This window comes from Enoplosus armatus, chromosome 16, assembly GCF_043641665.1.
Source record: "Enoplosus armatus isolate fEnoArm2 chromosome 16, fEnoArm2.hap1, whole genome shotgun sequence".
Lineage (NCBI taxonomy): Eukaryota > Metazoa > Chordata > Actinopteri > Centrarchiformes > Enoplosidae > Enoplosus > Enoplosus armatus.
This window is the reverse complement of record NC_092195.1, coordinates 13,690,567-13,703,165: the sequence shown is the minus strand read 5'-3', so window position 1 is coordinate 13,703,165 and position 12,599 is coordinate 13,690,567. Positions and strand designations below refer to the sequence as shown.

The 12,599-nt window shown below is 41.6% G+C and overlaps 1 protein-coding gene across 1 annotated transcript; it reads left to right on the top strand.

The window, feature by feature from the left end:
- The first annotated feature begins 1,133 nt into the window (after nucleotides 1–1,133).
- Nucleotides 1,134–12,599, top strand: recql4 (RecQ helicase-like 4). The gene is made up of 28 exons (XM_070921540.1): nucleotides 1,134–1,217; nucleotides 1,446–1,479; nucleotides 1,610–1,725; nucleotides 1,820–1,966; nucleotides 2,067–2,221; nucleotides 2,945–4,055; nucleotides 4,144–4,226; nucleotides 4,315–4,414; nucleotides 4,814–4,982; nucleotides 5,078–5,188; nucleotides 5,337–5,504; nucleotides 5,631–5,723; nucleotides 5,823–5,959; nucleotides 6,083–6,166; nucleotides 6,424–6,612; nucleotides 6,745–6,927; nucleotides 7,071–7,272; nucleotides 7,524–7,717; nucleotides 7,886–7,969; nucleotides 8,301–8,438; nucleotides 8,531–8,650; nucleotides 8,860–9,139; nucleotides 9,347–9,476; nucleotides 9,629–9,795; nucleotides 10,180–10,357; nucleotides 10,848–11,001; nucleotides 11,093–11,201; nucleotides 12,419–12,599. Exons 1-28 carry the CDS (start codon nucleotides 1,134–1,136, stop codon nucleotides 12,538–12,540), a joined length of 4,842 nt encoding a protein of 1,613 aa, XP_070777641.1. The 3' UTR covers nucleotides 12,541–12,599.

Here is a 12,599-nt window from a genome sequence, read left to right as displayed (position 1 = left end):
TTTATTGCTCTATATCAGTTATTAGGGTGTCCGTCTCACATAAAACCACCAGTACAACCAATCCTGTGCAAAACTAAACCCCAGGTACTGTGTACAGCAGTCAGCCCTACAGATTTTCTGCTCAGGCCAGAGCTAGCCGAAAAATGTTTTAATTATAAAACAGGATACACATTTTGGATAATTCCATAATAATACATCCTACTTTATTAGTTGGTTTATAGATTGTACAATATTGGCTTCTAAAATGTAGTGGAGTAGAAGCATAAAGTAGCATAAAATGGAAATACTCAAGTACCTCAAAATAAGTTAACAAGTACAGTGCTTGAGTAAATTTACTTATGTACACAGTATATATTTTAAATCACATGACATTAATTCTGGAGGGGATGGTGAAAATCTCTTTTCACTCAGCCCAAAAGCTATTTCATTATATTCACACTGTGGGAATTGTGAGTGGAAAGGAAAGTTAGTGACTTTTCTCGTCCCTGTCCCTTTAAGAAGGAGGCGGAGCCTGTGTCGAGCCTAGAGGAAGTGGTGCCTGACAGGCTCAACCCTCGTGTAAACCGAAACGGATGCATTAGAATTTTTAATAGAAATAACTATTACACAGGCTATTGTTTTTATCTCTATCGTCTTTATCTTCTCATAGTTAATAAGTTAAAAAATTAAAAAGTTTTTCACCTCGCAAATTAAGTCCGTGGAAAAACAGAAAGCTATGCTTCATGAGACTGAGGGATACAGGAAGGAACCTGGCAACACAAGCTGTCATTTTCCGGCGCGGGAAAATCGTAAACAACACACAGCGGAAGAAAGCCCTTTAATGCAGCTTTCTTATATGATAGTTATGGACTAGACATGTAACACTTTCGTCTGCTTAAGTTGCTATAACTTTTATTAGAGAAGAAGAAGCGACATTAACTCACGGTTACTAAAAAACTTCGAAAGTGTTCGCTGCCAAACTCTGAAAGATGCTAGCAATAACTTTACGTTTATGATGTTATCCAGTTATCGTGTTGCTGTAACGTTAGCTCTCGCCCGACAGACGTTGTGCTGTAAATTATGTGTGCAATAAATTAAAGTTAAAGAGCGTTAGTTAAATCCATCCGCTTAGCAATATCGTCCCTGTAGTTGCAATGGATCGCTACAACGAGGTGAAACTTCTTCTGAAAAGCTGGGAGCAGGGGTTTGTCAAAGAGCACCAGAAGAAACCAAGCAAGGTAATTTAAACGCTAGCCGAGAGTTAGCAGGTAGCTAAAGAAACGGCAACCCATTGCTTTGATTTAGACTTAGATATGTTGTATGCATGTGGTAGGTTTATTTTATTGTTGTGGTTTCATTGTGGTTCTGTGTCCACAGGACATGTCACTTACTAACTCACTACAGACATAGTTGTTGTTCCATTTTCTAAGTAATAGTTGGATATTATACTGCTTTTTCCTTTCCAGGAGGACATTGATCAGGCTCCAGAGGAGACCAGGAGTGAGTACAATCCATAACTTACAATGCAGACAAACAGAAGTATCTCTTTGGCCCTTATATCTAGTCCATCTCTAGCATAACTCATCTGTTTACAGACAGGAGCATATTACATTGTGTGTCTTTATTCCAGAGCTGTATAAAGAGTACCGCAGTCTGAAACAAGCCAAAGAAAACAGCAGCAGTGATGCAGCCAGCGGACATGCTGAACAGTCCAGATCTACAGCTGAGGTCAACACAGTCCAGAAGGTACTGAAGAAAGTGTGTTTGTGACTGTGGGTGTTTTTTTGTAGAAAAAAAACATAGACAAGTAAGACAATTTTTTCCCATGTCGATGACGTAGGAGTCTGACTGTTGGGGTGCCCATCTGAACCGCAGTGCACAGTCTGCGCCTTCTCCCAGACTGACACCCCAGGAGAGAGACGGTCTTAAGGCCTCTGCTCAATACTATGGCCTAAAGCTTAAAAACAATCTGGCAACACTCAGTAAGGTGAGGCACACTTGAAAAAAACCTGACCAAACTGTACTCTTAAAAGCAATGACTTCTTTGGTTTTAGTACTAGTGCAGTGATTTCCTTTTGTTCTTCCAGGAGAGACCTATCTCACTGAGGAAATCGGTCCTTCCCGGTCGGATGCCTCTAAACTCCTTGAAAGATGGACCAACTGGACAGACAAACAGCCCCGTTGCTGCTGCTGCTGCCAAGACCACTTCCATTGACCCCGAATCAAGTCCTTTCTCACCAAGGTAATTATATGGAAGAAAGTGTTGTAATGTTAGCTGCACATTATCATTGCATTGTTTACTGATAGATATATAACTAAAATTAGCTGAACATTGTGTTGCAATTAGGGCTGCAACAAACAATTATTGTCATTATTGATTACTCTTTCATTATTCTCTTGATTTAATTGTTTAGTTTATGAAATGTCTTAAAATATATACCAGAGTTCAAGGTGACGTCTTAAAATGACTCGTTTTGTCCAAACAACAGTCCAAAATGCAAAGATATCCAGTTTACAAAGATATAGAACAGAGAAAAGCAGAAAATCCTCACATTGGAGAAATGACATCAGATAAGTTTTGGAGTTTTTTGCTTCATAAATGACTGAAATGTTTAATCAATTATCAAAATAGTTGAAGGTTTTTTTTCTGCCGATCGATTAATCAGCTCTACTTGTAATATTATTTGCAGTACAGTACATGGACACATTTTTCAGTATTTTTGATTTTTCTGATATTCTCTTTGTTTTGCTTTGCTTTATACTTTATACTCTATTATGCAGTTGTTACAATTTAAACAGCCACCTCTGTGATGAAATAATTGCAACCTTTAGCAATTTGGAAAATGAAGTACCTAATATAAGTCTTTTAATCTTTTTTAATGACTTGTTCAGCCACTTGTTCAGCCAGTAATGGCCTGCAGCTGTTTTGTGTGAGCTGTCCTTGTAATTGTGTCCTTGTTCACAGAAGAGGAAAGACTTGCCTCGGGTCCCTGGCTTCGAAGACACTACAACCAGTGGAGCCTGACGAGCTGTTTGAACCATTTGAACCTGTCCGAGAGTCTTGCGAAGAACCTGCGAGTACTGCGAGTAGTTATAGTAGTAGTAGTAATATTAGTAGCAAGAGTAGTACCAGTAAAGTTATTAATACACAAAATCAAAGTGTCTCTAGTCTAGCTTCCTCTCCAGCCAGATCTACTGCCCTGTTGTCTTCATTATCTTCTCCACGTAGTGTAGGAACTCCAAGAGGAGATGTAGGAGCCACAGGAAAGTTAAATGAAAGTATAGAAGCATTAGGAGACAAAAAAGGAAATGTTGAAACTTTCGGGACTCCACACAGGGGAATTGGTTCTGCAGGCTTGAAATGTGTTGGAGGTTTCAGAGGAGGACTGGGAGGTAGAGGCACTGGAGGAAGGCCCTCTCCTGCCAGTAGACTGAGTTTTGTTGACAGTAAGTGGCTAGAGAGGTGTCAGGTGTTTGGAGAGATGGAGGCTGAGGTGAGACCTGGAGCAGGCAACCAGGAGATAGATCTGGAGAAAAAAGAAGAGAGAGAAAGGGGAAGAGAAACTGAAGGAAAAATACAAGGAGATGAAATAGTTGGAAAAGCACAAATAGATGCAGAGGGAGAAAGAAGAGAAGCAGACTTGGGACAAGATGATGGGACTAAGAGCATTACTAGTGATAAAATAGTCTGCGATAGTGCACTGAAACCTGCTCTACAACACACTGGAAAAAGCAGAGGAGGAGGGGAAGAAAAAGCAAAAAGAAAGGGAGGTGAGGAGATGGAAAGAGAACTGATGCCACCTCTAACGCCGGAAGACGACAATGAGAGTAGTCACAAATCCAAAGGTCCAAAGAAGAGAGGGAGGAAAAGGCAGAGAGAGGGAGAGAACGTGGAGGGAGAGGCGACAGAAGAGGGAGGAGTGAAGAAGAGGCGTAGGAATGGCAAAAAGAAAGAGGAGAGCTCTGATGTAAACGCCAGCCCAGCTCAAGAAGGAGTGAAGAAAAGGAGAGCCAAGAAAACGGGAGCTGAAGATGGAGAGGCAGAAGAAGAGAAAGAAACTAAGGTACCAAAAAAGGTAAGTCGGTTAGTTTGTATTCATCTCAGCATACTGTATGTTTTATTTTTTGTGCAAATGAGTTAAATACATTATTATTCCCATCAAGGTTCCTCAGGAGAACTTGTTAGGAGAAATAGAGGAGGAATTTGGGACCAAGAGAATGTATCACACTCAGTCTGTCAGAGCCAGGTGAGACCACACATGTCCTCGGACTGCAAAATGGCACTGACACGTCTCTATTTGTAGTATGTGTATAACAAATTCTTTATTTGTACAGAAACGTGAAAGGTCCAGATGGTAACTTTGTGAAGATAAATCTGAAGAAGAAATCTCACGTCAAAGGATACGCACTAAGAGGTGCTGGTCTACGCAAACAGGTACGTTTTGTATATGTGTGTGTGTTAATGAGTGCATGCAGGATCTCTAGTGTTTGGAGAAGTTTTCTTATAATCAAAACATTAAAGGTAAAACCTGCTCTAGACAAGTGTTCAGGGTTAAGAAACAATTATAAAACACACTTGTTTGTTCTGTAATTCCTTTCCAAATCTCATAAATCAGCTTTGTTTATTGCTACTTGAAAATAAGACTAAAACCTGTTTACAGTATCCTTGTGAAGAATGGATGTATTTGTATGCCTTTGTCTCAGAAATCTAAACCGTACATCCAGCTTCACATGACCATTAGACTATCGTATTAAAAAATGTATCCAGATTTATTAAAATGTGTGTGTTTCACTGTTGTCATAAATCTACTGTGTGTATTTATTTTTTTTTAAGTTGTACATGCAGAAGTTCCAGCTGAAAGGCGAACGTTTTGGTGGAGCTGGTGGATTTTTTGGCAGAGGAAGGAGGGGTGGATTCAGAGGGGGGTTCAGCAGTCGCCAGGGTGACACCTGCTACAAGTGTGGAGGGACGGGACACTGGGCCATCGACTGCAAGGGACGAGGTAATACAAATAAAGGATTGTTTAATTTGCTTGAGAATGTTTTGCACAAGACTGTAAATATCACAACAAATACCAAATACCAAAATGTTTTGCAGCCCCTGCCCCTCCCATTCCTGACGACCCGCCTGCTGAAGAGGAGCCATTTGAACTTCCCACCCTGGAGGAGGTTGCCAGGGCGACAGGAACACTGCAACCTCAGCCGCTGGGTATTAAACAATATGTCAACACAATTTGTCTTTGTATGTTCCAGCTGACAGGTACAGTGGAGGCTTAGAGATCTGTCATCTGAATACAGGATCACATATGCAGTATCACAGGTATTTTTTGTGGTATTGATGTGTTTGTGTGTTTTAGTGGCATCTCCCAGTATCAATGAGGAGCAGCCCTACCAAGAAAAGGAGGTGGACAGTAACAATAAAGACGAGGTGTTGCTGAATGTGATTCGTCCTGACTATGAGCGTCCTGCTCCTCCACCACCAATGGAACCACTTTATCACCTCAAAGATGATGGGAAAGTCCAGGGTAAACACTTACTGTGTTCTTTACCTTGAAAAACCTGTATTATTAAGTACAACAGATAAAAAAAAAAGACACACCGTACATTCGCTCAAACGTTGATGTTTTATTTGTGGGAATGTGTCTGTGTAGCAACACCTGATGAGGTGTATTCAGCTCTGAGAGACCTTGGCTATCAGTCATTTAGACCAGGACAAGAGGAAGCCATCATGAGGATCCTGTCCGGTATGTACAGTACACACATATAAGAACACTTACCACACATACACACATTTGTACACCTAAATTCTCTGTATTAATGTTTGTGTGTTTGTCTCTCTTTAGGTCTCTCTACGCTCGTAGTGTTGTCAACAGGGATGGGTAAATCGTTGTGCTATCAGCTCCCAGCCTACCTGTATGCTCAGCGATCAACATCTATCACTTTGGTCATTTCACCTCTAGTCTCACTAATGGATGACCAGGTAATCTCTCTCTCTCTCTCTCTCTCTCTCTCTCTCTCTCTCTCTCTCTCTCTCCCCCTCTCACTTTGGACAGTGATGCAGTCAGCACATTTTTATTGTGTGTGTGTGTGTGTGTTTGTGTAGCTGTCTGGTCTGCCAGCCAAGCTGAAGGCAGCCTGTATCCACTCCAACATGACGAGGAAACAGAGAGAAGCTGCGATAGAAAAGGTAAAATACACAGCATCTTCCTGTGTGTCTCAAAGAGTAGAACATTATACAACATTTCAAATCCAGACTGAAAAGCATACCTACATCTCACACTTTTCATAACTCTTCTCCTAGAAATCACAAAATGCTCCCAAACCTAGTCTTTTTTTCAGTAAACTGTATAGTGCTATTTTGATAGTACACTATTGCAGTTTAGATCAAATGTCGCACATTCAGGAGTATTTTCAGCCCACAAAGTGTTTCATGTGTTTCTTCAGGTGAAGTCAGGCGAGGTGTGTGTGCTGCTCCTCTCTCCAGAGGCTCTGGTTGGTGGAGGAGGTTCAGGTTCAGGGTGTCTGCCCTCTGCTCAGGAGCTGCCTCCTGTGGCCTTCGCCTGTATAGACGAAGCTCATTGTGTCTCAGAGTGGTCTCACAACTTTAGACCCTGCTACCTAAGACTCTGTAAGGTGGGTTAATGATGGTGGTGTGTGTGTGTGTGTGTGTGTGTCTTGGTCCTCCCTTTGAAGAAAAATGAATGTCACACTAAAATATTTTTGTATAAACTAGTTACAATAAATATATGATGTATGTGTTTGTAGGTGCTAAGGGAGCGTTTGGGAGTGCAATGCTTGCTGGGACTCACGGCTACAGCCACACTGTCCACTGCTCTGGACATCGCACGTCATCTGGACATCACCGATCAAGACGGCATCGCAGTCCGGTCTGCAGCAGTGCCTCCTAACTTGCATCTGTCTGTGTCCATGGATAGAGAAAAGGATCAGGTGTGATGGGTATTAATTAACAGCAAAGTGTTCCACAAATTGTAAAGTTGTCCAAGTGCCACCTGCCCCCTTGTGTCAGTCTAGAAATATAATAAGTCTTTTACTTTCTCTCCTCTTTCTCTTCTCGTCTTTATCTTTTTTAGGCTTTAGTATCCTTGCTGAAAGGCGATCGTTTTGGTTGTCTGGACTCCGTCATTGTCTACTGCACCAGAAGAGAGGAGACTACTCGTGTGGCCGCACTGCTCAGGACCTGCCTGCAGGGGGTGCTGGTGAAGGAAAACAAACAAACCAACAGCAGCAGTCAGACACAGAACAACCCTGTCGGACAGAGAAAGAAAGAGCTGGGTAAGGATGGACTAATTCATATTATTGATTGATTAAAAATGTATTTTTCACTAAAATGTAGAGAGAAGAAACATGTTAGGGGAAGGGGTGAAATGTAACATTACTATATCAGACATGCCAGATTTAAAACTAGACCATGTTATGGAAACCTGTTGTATCACATCCCTCAAAAAGCATTTACTCCAATTGATATTTTTATCTTCTCCGTCTTTGACTCCATGTCTCTGTTTACCCTGTGTTTCTGCATTTAGCAAGGAAGAAGATTCGTAAACCTCTGAAATGGCAGGCGGAGTCGTACCACGCCGGGTTGTCAGCATCAGAGCGCCGTCGGGTCCAGAACAACTTCATGTGCGGGGAGCTCAGAATCGTGGTGGCCACTGTGGCGTTTGGCATGGGCCTCGATAAATCTGACGTCCGTGGCATCGTCCACTACAACATGCCTAAGGTGAGTCGTGGTCTAATTTATCTAAAGCAAAGGCTCTTCAAATGCAACTTTGTCAGATTGCATTTGATTTTAAAGCCAGATATTACAACAAAAAACAAAACTCTGTGTAAAACTAGAGCCCAAGTCTTGTCTTTATATGTATTCCCTTACTGATGAATGTTTTTCCAGAGCTTTGAGAGCTACGTTCAGGAGATTGGGAGGGCAGGAAGAGATGGAGAACCGGCACACTGTCACCTCTTTCTGGACCCCGAGGTAAGACTGTAACTGTCTGTCTATTTTAGGAAGTAAGTTGGGTCATTCTCTGTATTTCTGGGCTGACAACCTAAAACACTGGATGTGGTTATTTTGCAGTTTCAGTCTTTGTTATATTGTGTTAGCTGTATTTCAAAAAGGTTTTTATGTTATTTACAGTACATTGTATTTTTTTCCCTTTTGATGCTTGAATTTGTCACCATTCGAACAGTACAACATGGTAGAAATGTAGTAATATATAGTAATACACAGATAGCAGAGGCAAAAATCACATCTGTCCTTGTTCACACCAGTATTCTCGACTGCTGCCTCTTTCTGTCTTCCTGTGTAGGGTGGGGACCTCCATGAGCTCCGTCGCCATATCTATGCAGACACAGTGGACTACTACATAGTAAAGAAACTGGTCCAGAAAGTTTTCCCTCCGTGCAAATGTAAACAGATACACCAGAAACAACAGGATCTTGTAAAGGTAACTCTACATGTGTGTGTTGGTCTAAATGCTGTTTCAACAAATGGCTGTTAGATCATGGTACTAAAACTAAAAATTGTCTGTGTGTAAAGGATGTTGAGGATTCGGAGCTGCTAGAAATGATGGATGTGTGTGATCAAGAGAGCAGCCTGAACCCTCCCACTCAGCAGGACGTAGTACATCCAGACAAACCAGTACCATCTACTGCACAGGTAATTATAAGGGGAAATGGTCTTTCATGTCTTTTACTCTTTCTTCTTTACTCTGTCACCCAAGAAAAGACAGTTAAATGCAGTTAACACTGAAGTTTATAAACAATGTATGGTTGATAATTTATAGTTTATTTTAGTGAGACAAAGTTGTCTGTATAGGAAACCAGAATTTTGGACAAAATGAGTGTTTTCCTTGTTTTCACTGCAAGGAGACGTCACATCCTGATGCAGTGGAGCTACCCCTCCAAGAAGATAGAGATGAAGGAAAGGAAATGGAGGAGGAGGAGAAGAAAGAGGAGCAGACAGTTGAACACGAGGAAGCTGATGATTTGACGAAGCACAAGGATGTGGAGGAGAAAGGAGCTGATGATTGGATGAGGGACCAGGAAGAGGAGAGCATTGATTGGCCCAGAGAGCGAGTGTGTCACACGCACGAGAGAGCGATTCCCATCCAGCAAACTGTCGAGTCTCTGGACATCACAGAGGAAGGTAAGTGGACACACACACACACACACACACACACACACACACACACACACACACACACACACACACACAAAGGCATGTGCATGAATAAATACATCAAAGCATAAATAGGGATCTTGATAGACAGATGGATATGTACGTGTACACATATCAGGCACCTGTAGAGTTACATCGATTCTCTTTTTCTGTCTTTGCATGTCTGTATTTCAGGTGTAGAAACGCTGCTCTGCTATCTGGAGCTGCATCCCCAGCGCTTTGTTGAACTTCTCCACCCCACACTGTCTGTGTGTAACATCAGCTGCTATGATGGACCAAGACACCTCCAGAGAATCACTAAAATGTATGAAATGTCTGTCATTCTTTAGGATACTCTAATACAGAGCATTGGGAAAGCTGCATAAATGTGCCACCCTGCACCATGTGTGCATGAATATGTGTTATTGGAAATTATTTATCTTATTTTACTTTATTTACTTTGTCATTTTTCTACAGTTGCCCTCCGGTTGCTGTGGTCTTGGCCAGAAGGCGGATGGCAGGCGAGCGAGTGGAGACATGTGATCAACTGGATTTTGATGTTGTCGAGGTTGCGGACACTATGGGATGGCAGCTTGCTCTTGTGAAGAGAGGACTCAGACAGCTGCAGTGGAGCACTGGTAGAGGTATGTGTATGCACGAATGAAAGTTTTAAAAACATACTTAGCTCGGGGCAGCCCTAACTCTTACTGACATCTCTTGCCAATAAATATTTTTGTGTTAAATGTGGGTTTAGGTTTGTCGGGGTGAATAAGAATACTGTTTCTGTTGTCTTTTTTTTGTTTTCTTTTTCCTGTTTGCCAATATTTTATGTCTCCTCTGGGGTAGATTTGAATTGCAGAATTCAAATACCTCAAGCAAGTATCCACAGACACAAAAGCAAAATACACAGCAGGAAAAAGATGTCATTGTTTGAATTAAATCATGTCAAATGGATAAATGCACACGATGAAGACGGTGAAGAGCACTGTAGTTAATCACACCTGTGTGTGTGTGTGTGTGTGTTTCAGCTGGGGGACGTAGCGGTATCCATGTTGAATTCTCCTCCATATCTTTCTACTTCCGTTCCTATGGCGACCTCAGCGATGAGGAGATGGACAGAGTTTGCCAGTTCCTCCATAATCGTGTGCAGAACCAAGAGAGGACACAGCTGTACCAGCTGACCGCCTGCTTCAAGGCCTTCAAAAGGTAGACACACACACACACACACACACACACACACACGTACAGTAAAGCCCTCCAGTTAAAGACCTACAAATGTTTCTTAGACAGCTGAAAGATAAATTGTTATCTTTCCTCAGAGCTGCTGGATGGCTCCCAGCAGGCAGAGCTGACTCAGTTTTTTTCATATTTCTTTAATGGGATTATTTGTCTGTATTGTTCCCAGGTGATTGCAACTGACCACATCAACAAATACCAGAAGTTTATGACAATAAAATTGGAATTTGTGACTTTTTAATCCCAATCCATCTGTCACTTAATTCATGATGAATTAATGAGACCACCCGGAACCCCAGTGTGAAAACATCCACACCTCTAACACCTTTTAAAACGTTTTAAAAAGTCAAAGAATCAGTTGTGGACTGACTACTGACTGTTCTTTGTCTGTTTCTGTGCAACTGTGCATGTCTACATTACCTTGTTTGTGTGTGTGTGTGTGTGTCGTGTTGCGTTGCAGTGTTGCGTTTCGCAGCGTGTCGTCCTGTGTCGACGATTTGGATGAGAGTCGCAGCCTCCACCTGAAGAGCCTTCTCTCCGAGTACTTCGACAAGAGGCGAGACCGAGGCAGCACACTCGCACCAGTAGACATTGAGGAGCTCGATAAATATAAGGTACAACACACAGGATGGTTATCAGGAGTTTCAGCTGAATTTGAATGGTCTGGATATTGTAGTTTACTTGTGTGTTTGTGTGTGTTTGTAGTTGTCAGACTGGGAGAATCAGATCACAGCGGACATCAGAAGTTTTCTTTCCCACCGAAGTGATGAGAAATTCTCTGGAAGAGCTATTGCTCGAATCTTGCACGGCATAGGTGAGAGCACACGAGCACATACATCTGATGTTCCCACAAAGTATACAAGTGTATAAGTAAGTAAGGATCAGTGTTAAGTACCAGTTTTAAATCTAATTCACTAGCCAATTATTTATAAGCCTTTATTGTCCCCAGAGGGACAGAAATAAGCACAGACAAATAGAGAAAGGTAAAGTTATAAGTATAGAAAATTAAAAAAATAGAAACTATACAAGAGCAATTAAACTCAAAATCACAGGGCAAGCTGTACACATACCGTGCCCATGACCAGTGTTGTAGTTTAACTGATTGGGCAGTACTGTCTCAAGCAAAGTGACATAGTGTTATGATTAACAGCAGCAAAGTATATGTAGAGTAATGTGAAACCTCTAGGTGGTGCTATAGGATCTATGAATACATTGTGAACTTGATGGTGTTTAACCTGACTAAAGCTGGGCTCAGATTGGATATTACACATCCTAACCAATTTTGAAAATCAGTTGCCATACGTACTACAACATTACATAGTGACTATTATTACTACTTTTAATCATCTCAGGGAGAGTCATGCACCACATTTAACGTTCTCTCTCATACAGGCTGATTTATTTATTTATTTCTAATTCAATCTCTTTCACCTGGTTCAAGCTGTCTCATCTATTCGTGTGGGTATGATATTGTCTTCTCTGATGTTATCTTAAGCACGTGTGGTCACATCTTCACCTTCACCCCAATCTCAGCTGTAAAACCTCTAGCTCACTCCAGCTTTGTTGTTATTATTTCAAAAGTCTTCTCTCTTCTCACTCTTCATTGGCTCTTGCGTGTGTTCAGAAAATGGTGCCTTAACTGTTTGCAAATAAAAACAGGTGTGAAGTTACCACCAGGTGTGGCCCCAGTGAGCCCCAGGTTCTAATTTAGTCAGTAAAACAATTAGAAGATCTTCTGTGTTTAACAGAATATCTAATATCCAATACATTACACTAACCGACAACCTGAACCAGATTTCTCCACCATTCAGGAGGTCATTTTGCCGGTGTCTGTCTTGATAAAGAATAGTAAAATAAATCCAGGACTTTATCATTCGAACAAGGACAAAGTCTAATATGTTGTGTTTTTATAAATATCAAAGTGTCAATACACCAAACATGTTTCAATAATCTGAGCCTGGCATAAAGCTGTGGATCAACAAGTGCTTCATTTAAGGACGTATACCAAAGGTGAAACTCTCTCTGTTTCAGGCAGTCCTTGCTATCCCGCTCAAATCTACGGCAGGGACAGACGCTACTGGAGGAAGTACATCCAGTTTGACTTCAACCAGCTCATCAGACTGGCCACTCAGGAGATCATTCGCTTCAAGTGACCAATCAAATGTGCACGTACATGTGGCGGCATGCACACACACAGGTCTGCACACATTCA